Raw genomic sequence first — 12,695 nt, 5'->3', positions numbered from 1 at the left:
CCACGTTTTAGGAGTATTTTCCTATATGTGGGTCATCCATATTTTGACGACCTTTACAGCCCCATAACTTTTTTATTTATAAACAGATTCTTAAAATTCAAGAAGCATAATTCTTAGAATTGAAAATTCTTTCTTAGGTACCAAAAAAAAAGGGCTAAAGTGAAAATTTAAATTTTCATTGGCATTGCTACTTAATATTCTGGTCCCGGATAAATGTTCGCCGAAAGCGCATTCCCGCGCGGCGTTCCCCTGCTGGTCCAGGATCAGTCCTCCTGTGTGGCTAACAACATTTCATTTCATGTGGGGTCTGCATCCTTGCGCTAAAATGTGTGTGCCTCAGTCTGTTTGTGCCTGTGTGCCCTTCTGGAAGTTTCTGCGTTGAATTGGAAACACGAAACGTTGATTGAAATAACAGAGCGTCGGTAAAGATGTTCATCCAATGAAATATATGAGCATTTTGACCTAGTAACTTAGGAACTCGAAAGGATAATATATTTAAGAAATAGGACTTTCATCTTTCAATGCAAACATCTTTTCACATTTTTCAAACGAGCTCATTTTTACACAAAACTCTTGTTTTGTGATGCAAATAATCGTACTTGATGATTTTTAAAACCATGGCCGTACCAGGAGAAATTTTGAGAGCCACTTAATGGAAAAACTATTTGACCATTTTCCCCCCTTTTTTGAACGATTATTGAAGCGGCTGTTAGCAAGTTCATAACCGGTGTGAAATCTGGAATCTCAGCGTCTGATCAGCTGGCGAGGAGATAAGGGGATTATTCTTTCGGTCAATAACACTTATTAATAGATCGCATCAATTTGCTATAAAAGATGAGGCATTTTTTTCTTTGTTCTCTTTCACTCTTGACTCCCGCATGACGCTCGTGTGACTGCTATCTGACCCCGGCGCTCCGCTGCGAAAGCTCACGGGTGACATAAGTGGGTCATCGATCGATAAGAACGTTCTTCCGGTTAACCCCGCAGGACCAGAGTTAACGTTGAAGCTGTGGTAATTGGGCTTGAATTAAACTACCCGACTTTTGAAGCGCAAATCACTCACCCGTTAGCCATATATGTGTCATGACGCTGTGGTATCAGGCGTTTGTCATTTTTGGGCAGATAGAGTTATTATGTTATATAATGTGTATATTTTATTATTTATTGGTATTATCTTTTAAAAGTTTGTTCATTTCTCTTGCTTTCAATAAAAAAAAAATTACGAAGCTAGTTTTCAATACGGGTCGAGATATTTCAGATTGAAAGAATTGGGGGGGGGGTCACCTGGTTTTAGGAGTAAAATAGCGAGAAAATGACTGCCAAAGTTTGGTGCCTTCCAAAGCTTGAAAGTCCTTGGAAATTGAACATTGATTTACGTTTTTTTGTGCCTTAATCATCATTTTTCAATAAAATCCACACTGCAGTGTTTTTCTAGATGGACATTAAAAGTGTTGAGTTGAGCCCCAAAAAATTAAAATTGGATGTAAAAATTGCCAAACTGGAAAAATAAACTTTATTTTGACGAGCGCCTGATTTCATCACGTTCCCTCAGATATGTCAGTCATGAAGAGTAAAAGTTCAGCCTGCCTCTCTAATTCGTTGCAGCATCTCTGGTTTTGATTTTCACAAGACACATTCAGTTTTTATTAAAGAATACAAGTGAAGGCAACTGCATAGCTGCCAACCGCTGCCAGTACGTTACAAACATATTTACTCATAATCAAATCAGCGAGCATCAACACATGAGTACTTCTCGTTCGGCCAGCGTTCCCGGCAGGTGCCAGGGTCACTCTGCAGTCAGTGCGCGCGTTGTGTGAGGCCATGGAAACGTGTGCTTTTGCCTTGAATTCCATGGATGTTAAGTTGATAATGAAAATAGTGCCTTTTCTTTTATAGCACACACAAGTTTTCTAAATAAGTGTCACACATAATGAATAACTCCATCTCATAGGTTAAGTCATTATGAGTGGTTACGCTCATTCAATAACCCTTCTAGAGATGCTCATTTTTGACCTGCTACTTGGGTTGAGGGTTTTTTGGGGGGGTTTGAGTTTGCACCTTTGCAACCGGTTGCTTTTTAGCTAGTGCCCATGTGTGGTCTCTATATTAGTCAATGAGTGCGGGTAAAAATTCCCAAGCTAAGATTGAGAGTCTGATGATAGCACCATCATTTTGCTTTGATCTGATTTATATGTTCATTCTATTCTGTTTTGAAAGCTAAACTTGTGCTGTTTTTGAAAAATATTTCAGCAAGGGAAAGCTCCATCCAATGGCCATGTGGTCGTGAATGAGCCTCCTGCAGAAGCTCTGCCATCTTCTAAATCTGTGAAAGGTGCTTCCTCGCCCAAAGCCAAACCTGCTGAGTCAAAGTCTGCAAACAAAAAAGATAAACAAGAGTCAAGACAAGAAAACAAGAGGGAAAGGGCTGAAAAGGTAATGCAAACCTCAAAACTTGAAATGCTTTCTGTGGAACAATCAAAAGATGAATATAAGGGGCAAACATAAAAATGTTTATCTCCTTTTTTTTGCTTGTTTTACTTATGTATGCGAACTGTCTAAGATGGCTAACCGTTATCTAGGACAGAAGGGGCCATCTTACACAGTGTAGTGTCATTATAATGTTTTTAGATAAATGCAAGGGGGGGGGGTGGAAAGTAGCTGTTTGTACAGGTGGTCATTAGAGCAGGTTCAACTGTATCTCTCTCTCTATATTTATAGTCAGCATTATTCCACAGGGGGCTTTCGTGGCCTAGAGGTTAAGGTGTTGGCCTCTCATTCAAAGGTCCCGGGTTCGATTCCGGGTAGCGACCGAAAAAGTTTCTTCTTTAAATTTGTCTCCTTTCACCTCATCTTTGGTTCATGTCTGTGGGTCGTTTGGACAAGCACAAGCACGTCGCAGTCAAACTTTAAATAATATTGTGATTTATTTATTTTTTTTAAAAGATGTTCATTCTTTCAGTAAATGTAGATTAGATGCCCATAGAATACTAGATGGGGGCTCTCGTGGCCTAGAGGTTAAGGTGTTGGCCTCTCATTCAAAGGTTCCGGGTAGCGACCAAAAAATTTTCTTCTCTAAAATTGTCTCCTTTCACATCTTTTCCTGATCTCTAACAATGTTCTGTTGTCTGCTTTCATTTCCACTTTCTGCCCCCACCCCCTCACCTCCTTTGCCCCCTCCTCTGGGCTCCTGACTCTTTCTGCAGCCTTTCTACTGCTACTCCTTGGCTCCTCCTAACTGCTGTCTTTCTGCCACACCCCTGATCTTCTGGTAGGAAAGATCTACACCTAGCCTTCTCGGACAAGGGCGAAAAATCTCGGAGGGCCCGTGTGCAAGTTGCGCATGTTAAAGATCCCTTGGTGGTCTAAAATCGACAAGAGTAGGCTTCGGCCGCCACCCGGTCAAAATTCAAAATTTCCTGCCAACTGAAAATATTAGGTGTGTCCCACACGCTCACATGACCTTATGCAGTTGCGAGCGCCGTAAAACACTTTACAAAAAACAAATTATTCCACAAGCGCCTTGGTCATTTTTTTAAAAAGAAAACTTTAAAAAGAAGATGGGCCCAAATTAAAACCAAGACCAGGGCACTCATTATTTTTTAGTTAATAACTAGGCAGGAAGTAATGAAACTATATACCATAAGATGCCATTTAAGTCTTATTAGATGGCTTTATCCAGTTACCCACATAAATTGATTTGGGCGTTTGTGGAATGGCGCTGACGATAAAAAGGTTTTTAATGTGTCTCAGAGCATTTGTTGGTCCTTTGAACATCTTTTCTTCAATTGGAAATATTTGTGCTTATAACTTTGTTCAAATATGAGATATTTCTGTTCCATCAAGACTTTGCTTATTTTTACTGTAAACTTGTTTTGATTTTGTTTCTCCCAGAAGAGGCAATTGGCAAAGGAGGAGGCCAAGAAGGAAGATGTTGCCCCATTGAGGAAGGATGCTGAAGATGATGGTATGTTACAGGATCTTTTTAGATACTTGATATTTATCTTGTAATTTTTAAGTTTATCGTCTTCTTCAACCTGTTCAGTAAAAATTTGGACATAGATATCATTAGAACCATCCTCTCACCTCACACATTTCCATGATATCAGAAAATGTACAAAAATTTCAATGAGTTCATTTATTTCCTCTCTGCTGATTTCAAATCTAGTATGACTTTGCCCTCTCTCCATGGGTGAAAGTTTTCCGGCATATGCCGGAATTCTGGCTTTTGAAAATAAGCTTTCCAACTTTTCCGGTTTGGGACAAATTGTCGACTTCATACATTTTGGAAGTAGTAGTCATTCTCCCCATCCAGTCTCTAGCTCTTTGCATTTGGTTACGTTGCTGGTCTGTCTCAGCTTGCCAGACTGGCCAAAATGAGCGTTGCAAGCCCAGAAATACCCCAGTTTGATCTATGTCGCTGTAAACACTAGGCCAACGGCCTCGATGTTATTCATCTGGCAAGACCGCTCTGTGATTTGCCCAGGTTTAGCCATATTTTGCAAATTGTGGCTGGTTTTGACATCTTTGGTTCATGTCTGTGGGTCGTTTGGACAAGCACAAGCACGTCGCAGTCAAACTTTAAATAATATTGTGATTTATTTATTTTTTTAAAAAGATGTTCATTCTTTCAGTAAATGTAGATTAGATGCCCATAGAATACTAGATGGGGGCTCTCGTGGCCTAGAGTTTAAGGTGTTGGCCTCTCATTCAAAGGTCCCGGGTTCGATTCCGGGTAGCGACCAAAAAATTTTCTTCTCTAAAATTGTCTCCTTTCACATCTTTTCCTGATCTCTAGCAATGTTCTGTTGTCTGCTTTCATTTCCACTTTCTGCCCCCACCCCCTCACCTCCTTTGCCCCCTCCTCTGGGCTCCTGACTCTTTCTGCAGCCTTTCTACTGCTACTCCTTGGCTCCTCCTAACTGCTGTCTTTCTGCCACACCCCTGATCTTCTGGTAGGAAAGATCTACACCTAGCCTTCTCGGACAAGGGCGAAAAATCTCGGAGGGCCCGTGTGCAAGTTGCGCACGTTAAAGATCCCTTGGTGGTCTAAAATCGATAAGAGTAGGCTTCCTACCAACGAAAAAGTATTAGGTGTGTCCCGCGCGCTCATATGACCTTATGCAGTTGCGAGCGCCGTAAAACCCTATACTAAACAAACAAAACAAGAATACTAGATGTAGCAAACATAATTTGAGGTCCCGAATTTTGACGTGGAGCCTATATTATTCTGTGTATTAAAACACACACAAAGACTTTACAATTCGTACCTATATAACGAGGGAAAAAATCGGCGACATCGATGGTAGATCTAATTACATGCAGACCTATAGACAGCCGCAAATTTCGTTTTTACCGATGAAGCCGTGGAGAGAGAGAGAGAAAGAGAGAGAGGGGGGAGGGGCACAGTAGGAGGCGTTAAAGCTTATGATCTCTCAATAGGCCTAAGCCGGGGGCAGTATGAGTAGTGTAGCCTGGGTGTAGGCCAAGGACGTGTTTGTTTCATTGTTTCATATGACACAGGAGTGTTCAGCGGTCATCCTAGATCTAGATCTGGCCTGCTCACTTGAGTTGCGGTGTAGTCTATTGTTGTTAGGCTACCGGACCCGTAATTTCAGAATTCCCCAATGATGGCCTGATAACTGTTTCAATTGCGGCACACAAATGATCAATATTATTCATAGTTCTGGTGTTACTTTCAAAACAAGCGTTCTCCACCTCGAAGTTCTGTTAAGTCGGGCCCGTCATCAAGACCCGTGAGTAAAACTTTTTAACTTGCGTTCTCATCACATGACATGACTTCGGCGTGCGACATGCGAGTTTTGCGTGTGTCAGGAACCGTCCGTTGACGGGGTCAACTAAAGTTCATGCACACTGGTTGAAGCGTCTTTGGAGGCTTACGGGGGGGGGGGTTTAGACACTTGGACAAGGGGTCCTTGACAGATACTTCAGAATTTAAAAATATTAATAATAAAACACACACACACAGCGCACGCCGGGGGCCTATACACGGAATATAATATATTTATGGACACCCCTGGAAAAAATTTTATTCAGCTGGCTAGTCACCTTGGTGAATTGTCGTTGATCCCGATTTTTTTCCTTGAGATCCAGATTTTTAGATTTCATAGCGCGTAGAGTGGCAGATTTGGTTTAGACATGCGATCGGAGAGTCTGCTTGTGAAGGCATGTAGCCAGTAGGGCCTTATTGCCGCCATGTGTGTCGGCGCTTTCTCTAGAGACTACGTATATGCAGCAGCTGGCCGGTACAGTTAGGTCTAGGTGAAGTTGTTGTAGAAGAGAGTGAACCATAGCAGAGCAAAAGAAACAAGACTTCTCGGTTGAGGACAAACGGCTGATCCTAGCAGAGGTGGATGAAATATCAATATTTATAAAAAAACAAACCAATCTGCAACACGTTTGAGATTCCGAACCAAAGAAAAAACACACCGGAAAATATATTGTATTGAGAATTATAGTGCTGAAACAGGGAGGAAAAGACATAAACTGATAAAGTAGAGGGCAGTGGAACAAGCAGTGTTTCGTTGGTTTGAAAAGGGGCAGGCTATAGCTATTTCTATGTCAAGCCAAGTTATTTCAGTAAAGACTGAGGACTACAGCATCAGAATTTAAAAATTAAATCGCCATCAAACCATCATGCGTGCAGGTTTTGAATCAGGGGGCATAATTCATGTAAATTTTGACCTGATTGTCCAACTTGGTTATCTTCCTTGGTGCAGCGTAGAATTTGTCTCTCGCAAAATTGGTACATAACGAAAAGATTTCTATGTCCAGCCGATTTCACCATCAACTGCAACAGCCCAACCTACAGCCCCAAACAATGTGTGCACAAGTGCCATGCACCATTGTTGAACTCTTATTTAGCAAGAATCCACAGTTGTAGTTTTAAAAAATGTTGACTGTGACAGTAACACGGCTCTTTAAAAAAAATATGTGTCTCAGTGGGGATTGTGATAAAATATACCTGGGGAAAAAATTGACATCCAGGAATAGCGCATTGCTGTTTTGCGGACCCAGAACCCGGTTGGATGGATTGTTTTCAAAGGAATGCATTGATGAAAGTACCTGTACTACATGTATCTTGATGGAATGTGTGTTTGTCTGGCGACGTTTCTCAATGCGTGTAATTTTCAGGCTTAGGCATTTTACTCATTTGGATTTCAGGTTTTTGAACCTGTCAGTGCTTTCACCCATGCGTCTCTCCAACACCCTACACCGAAAATAAAACGGAAAGAGCATCTTTGTTGGAGGACTCACACTTTTGTTATTCACAGTAATGGGAGTGCTCATGCACAATGAGTGTGTAAAATCTCTTATAGACTAATGGGAGTGCTCATGCACAATGAGTGTGTAAAATCTCGTATAGAATTTTTGCTATGCCAATTTTCAATGTTTTGGTCTTGATTTCTTATCGAATAAATTGTCTAATTTATAGGGGAGTGGACGACTATCCAGGTGACAAAGAAGGGGAAAAAGCAGAAGGCAGCCCCCAAGAAAGATGCCAGCCGTGCTGATTCTGCTGGCGAGGCTGACACTGAACCAGAGGTTGTTGCAGCCCCAGTCATCGAAGCAGCTGCTGCGGCCGCTCCTGCTGCTAGTCCAGAGGTGGAAGAGTCTGGATCTCCCGAGGCCAGCAAGACCAAGAAGAAAAAGAAGGCTGCTGCTGCGAAGGTTAGTGTGGCCTGGAGGTTAAGGTGTTCACCTCTGATTTAGTAGGTGCCGGGTTTGAATCTGGATAGCGACCGGGTCTGAATCTGGATAGCGACGGAAATTTTTCCTCTCTAAAATTGTCTCCTTTCGCCTCCTATCTTGCTCTCTAGCAATGTTCTGTCGTCTGCTTTCGTCTCCACTTTCTGCCCTTACCCCCTCACCTCCTTTACCCCCTCCTCTGGGCTCCTGACTCTTTCTTCTGCTACTCCCTGGCTTCTTTTTACTGCTGTCTTTCAGCAACACCCCTGATCTTCTGGTAGGAAAGATCTACACCTGCCTTCTCAGACGAGGGCGAAAAATCTCGAGGTCCTGTGTGCAAGTTGCGCACGTTAAAGATCCCTTGGTGGTCCAAAATCGATAAGAGAAGGCTTTGGCTGCCACCCAGGCAAAATAAAAAATTTATTTTCCAACTGTTGAAAATGTTAAATGTGTCCCACTCGCTCATATGGTCTTATGTAGTTGCGAGCGTCGTTAAACAATTTTTTTTTAAAATATTTTTTTTTTAAGGTTAGTGTAAATGAGTCTGGAGGGAAATACACCTACTTACATTATCTAGAGAGTTGTGTTACTATCTGTTCATAATGCTCAAAGCTTACTAAATTGGTTCTGAATTAATTAGGGGTAGGCTGTTTGTTGTTGTTTTTTTAAAGTTTTTGCTGTATTTGTATGTTTTTTCATAAAGTTAGCTTATTTTTTTTGGTGGTTTCAGCCTTATATTGGACTTGCTATATTAGTATCTCATTAAGGTTTATTAATAAACTCTAAAATATGTTCCATTCGTGTGAGGGCGTTTTTCTTTATTTCTTTCCTCTCTAATGTTGTTTGAAGTGAGAAATGTTACATCAGTAGAGTTTTATGCTTATAGAAGTGTTGATATGATTTCAGAACAAGGATGAACCAGCAACCCCTGTTGCAAAACCATCTGCAGAGACAAGTAGTGAAGTCACCCCGCCTGAGGTAGCTAGACATGTTTTCATGCGTCTTCATGTGACTTAACAGTAATTGAAAAGTGGTTTGTGTCCAAAGCTACATGTAACAATTTTGTGCTGGCAGTAACAGTACAGACAAAGTGCTACTAATTCAGTGATTTTTATTTCAAATTGGTTTATTGGATCGTTGGGACTTTTACCATTTGCATAACTGAAGTGGTGGTGGTTAAATTATGTATTTGTTCATCTTCACTTTTCAAATGACATAAGCATTTCTTGCCTGTTTTGATGTCGCGCCCCCCTCCCCCATCCCCCATCCTGATTAAAGACTTTGTTAGCTTTATAAATCATATTGTTTTTAATTTAATGTCATCTTTAGTAATGATGTCCCTGTTGTTGTTTTTGAGTGGGCGGTTAATGGCACAACAGGCAGGTCCTACATTTTTTCTTACCTTTGTTGTTTCTGTCTGTCTTACGGATGGTTGATGGACACTCTAGTGCGGTTTGCACCTTCTTTCCCATCAAACAGTTTTGGTCCTTATCTCTTGTCCTTTTTATTCGTATGTTACTTTCTTGTAATACCTCCTTCAGCACTTATACGACCCACTTATGTTGCACGTGTTGTAACAACACTCGAACCAAAACTGAACCTTTACCCTGCACTAAATTCTCTTGTAATTCTCATTATTATGATAAATAATGCAGTTTCCAAGGAAAACGGAGGGGCCAAGAAAAAAAAGAAGAAAAGAAAGAAGATACCAGTGGCTGCTGCCTCTTATTTTTAGCTCTTATATGATCTATTTATGTTGCAAGTGCTGTAACACTCTAACTAAAACTAAACCTGTGGGTGGTTGGCGGGTGCTCTGATGTGGTTTGCTTTTTCTTTCCTATCAAACATCTATCATCCTTATCTCCCATCCTTCTTTTTTGTGTTTGTTAATCTCTTGTAACACCTCTAATCCTCTGGCACTCATTTGACCGTATGCAGTTGCAAGCGCCGTAGAACCTCTACTAAAACTAAACTATCTAATCTTCGGCACTTATATAACCTTATTGTGTTGCAAGTGCTGTAAAACACTAACTAAAACTAAATTAAACCTACACTAAATCTTTCGTGTTGCTAACTACTATGATAAATAATGTCTTTTTTTAAGGAAACCGGAGAGGCAAAGAAAAAGAAGAACAAGAAGGAGAAGAAAGCGGTGGCTGCTGCTGCTGCTGGTGCCGCTGCAGCGTCGGCTTCGGAGGCCCTTCCTCAGGACGCAGCCCCAGCTTCAGGGAAAGTGGACAACAAGAAGGAGGCTAGCTCTGCCCCTGTCTCTCTCCCGGCACCCGTGGCTGAGCCGGATGATGGCTTTCAGGTCAAACAGAGCCCCAAGAAGAAGAAGGGAAAGGGGAAGGAGAAAGAGGCTGCCTCTGTAAGTCTTTAGAGTTAGAGATGATCTGTGTAGCTGACGCATTTCTCAGCACCTGGACCTATGGGTTTTCATTAGGGCCTTGATTTTTGTTTTGTTCTTGTTTCTATGGGATTTTCATTTAGGTTCATTATGTCTGTTGGCACAAGGGCATGTGATCATTTATGAAGTTCCACATCCTGTGATAAATTCTTTGCATGACCCATGGACACTATAAGCCTCTCTCTCTTTGTGTTTCAAATTCAACTCAAGACCACTCTTTTTGTGTGTTTTGCTCTTGCTCTGATCTCAATTGACAAGTCAATACTGTGCACCTGAAAGTGGTTAATTTTTTTAATCATATTTTACTTCCTAGGTATCTGAAGACAAAAGACAAGGAGGAAAACCTGTTTCTGCTTCTTCTAAGACAGCTGAAAAAGCTGTAGAGCCAGCAAAGAAACAAGAAGAAAAGAAAAAGAAAGTGGACGCACCCGCAGCAGGTAACAATTATATTACTGTTTTGTTTAAAGCAACTTCTCCAAGATAAAGTAAAAAATCAGTAGGTGATTTTACAAGTCCCTTTTTTGGGGGGGAGGGGGGTGAAGTGGACTTAAAAAGCAGGAGTTCTGTAAGTTGTTGCTGTATTCATTAAGGGCATGTAGTGCAAGTGAATAATACAGTAGAACATGACTATAGTGGGACCTCACCGGAATCCCCGTTTTTTCCCCTATGTAAACTCAATTACCTATGCTTGGGTATAGCGGGGCAAGGAAAGGCCAGAACTTGGATACAGCGGGAGAGATCGAGTGACCTCTAGCTGGGGGTGGGGGGCTGTATGCGGGCTCCAAACAGGCAGTCAGCGGTGCGGTGTTGTGATTGGCTAGTCCAGTGATGAGTGAGGTGCGGTGCCTAGAGACAGGTTTTGCAGGGAGAGATGATGCAGAGAGATGCATTACCTGAACCACTCCAAAAGTGATGTAGATCTATACAGTAGAATATGACTGTAGCAGGACCCTCACTGTAGCGGGACCTTACCGGAATCCCTATGCAAACTCAATTACCTGTGCTTGGGTTTGAATTTTGTGCCATAGCTAGGCTAGGCCAATAAGTAAAAGAAGAGGAGAGCATGTAGTGTGTGATTCCTGATTCTTTGAAAAGCGGTCGTTGATGCTCAGGCATGCGTGTGCATCCACTGCACCAGTTATGCTGTAGGCCTACCCGTACGATAGACAGCACAAGCAACAAACTGAGAAAAAGATGGCTTCCAACAAAGACTAAAGGAATTGCATGTCACTCGAATTAAAGGCCGAGATAATCAGCAAAGTTGACTATAAAAGGAAGGCTAATATAAAGCGCAGATTTTTTTGATATGGAAGGGATGTAATCATGGAGATATTTAGGAATTTTTTGGTAATTTCCCCTTTGCATTCCTAAAGCGGGAACTGGCCTACAGAGGGATTTTTCTTCTGGAACCAAAAGTCTCGCCATAGCCATGTTCTACTGTATCTGGAGTTGTAGCATTAGATTTTGATTTTTTTAAGATACCAAGCAGAGAGGTTTGGTTTAATAGTGTTTGAAGTTTAAATCTGATGTGCTCTGCTCCTTCTTTCCTATCAAACATTTGTCTTCCTGATCTCTCCTTTTTCATGTTTGTTACTCTCTTGCAACACTTCTAATCTTCAGCACTTTTATGATCTTACTGTGTTGCAAGTGCCATAAAACTCTTATAAAAAAAAAAAGTATTTATCAAAAGAGTGTGTTGGCTTGTGTCCTTCCTTTGTAACCTTGTCATTGTTGCAGGTGCTGTAAAACTCTCACTAAAACTTTGAAAACACACCCTCGGGGCGGTGCTACTGACTGAAGTGTCTTCATTCCCAAAAGGAGGGACATTAACATCTTGAGTTCTCATGCACAGTAGAATTGTAAATGGGCTGATTCATCAATGTCATGCTCATAACTGTGCCTGAACTGCAACAGGGAACTGCTGCTTTTTCTGTCCTAATCCTTACTATCGTCATTTTCCTCTACTTCCTTTGTATGTTTGTCACACTCTTGTGACCCGCTATCTCTGGGGTGCCTTGATAGTGGAAGCAGACTTTGTGCTGTTGAAGCTAGAGAGGTGAGCAGAGTAAGTCTGATTCCCTGTAAGGACTTCTCTGCTGACATCCACCCCTTGGCGCTCATATAACCGTATGCTGTTGCGAGCACCGTAAAACCTTACTATAAAAAAAATAATTTTTTAAACTAAAAAAACTAACCTTGTCGTATTGTCTTTCAGCTCCCAAGGCTGCACCTGTTGTGAGTGTTGAGCCGACCCCTGCACCAGCTGCTGCTGTTACCAAAGCACCGGCTGCTGCTGTTAGCAAAGCACCGGCTGCTGCCGGAGGAGAGCCTGCAGCCAGCGTCAGTTTTGATGAAATTGGAGGTGGGTCTCTTCCCGCTTTCAAATGTTTTACTTTATTGGGTGTTCTGTCTTGATGTTGGGAAACATAGTCTGTGGTAGTATTAGCGGGTTAACCATTAGAATGAAGGGATGCATTTGATGAGAAAAGCGGTACTCACAAAATTTTGTCAATATTTTCAAAAGCAGTATGAGACCATAGGGTTGTTTTGGGGTTTGGGGTTTTTTTGTGGGGAGGGGGGG

At 41.7% G+C, this 12,695-nt stretch overlaps 1 protein-coding gene across 2 annotated transcripts in view; it reads left to right on the top strand.

Annotated features, from left to right (window-relative positions):
• Window positions 1-12,695, top strand: part of LOC101857506 (myristoylated alanine-rich C-kinase substrate) — a 20,103-nt gene that overhangs the window by 4,710 nt on the left and 2,698 nt on the right. For both annotated transcript variants that reach the window (XM_013086133.2, XM_005104846.3), the window contains exons 2-8: window positions 2,251-2,433; window positions 3,892-3,964; window positions 7,454-7,689; window positions 8,614-8,685; window positions 9,812-10,075; window positions 10,428-10,551; window positions 12,330-12,476. In XM_013086133.2, the coding sequence (XP_012941587.1) occupies window positions 2,251-2,433; window positions 3,892-3,964; window positions 7,454-7,689; window positions 8,614-8,685; window positions 9,812-10,075; window positions 10,428-10,551; window positions 12,330-12,476 (1,099 nt within the window). The remainder of the gene's footprint in view (window positions 1-2,250; window positions 2,434-3,891; window positions 3,965-7,453; window positions 7,690-8,613; window positions 8,686-9,811; window positions 10,076-10,427; window positions 10,552-12,329; window positions 12,477-12,695) is intronic.

This window comes from Aplysia californica, unplaced genomic scaffold, assembly GCF_000002075.1.
Source record: "Aplysia californica isolate F4 #8 unplaced genomic scaffold, AplCal3.0 scaffold00438, whole genome shotgun sequence".
Classification (NCBI taxonomy): Eukaryota; Metazoa; Mollusca; class Gastropoda; order Aplysiida; family Aplysiidae; genus Aplysia; species Aplysia californica.
The sequence above is the reverse complement of the archived record's forward strand: the minus strand, read 5'-3'. Positions and strand labels throughout refer to the sequence as shown.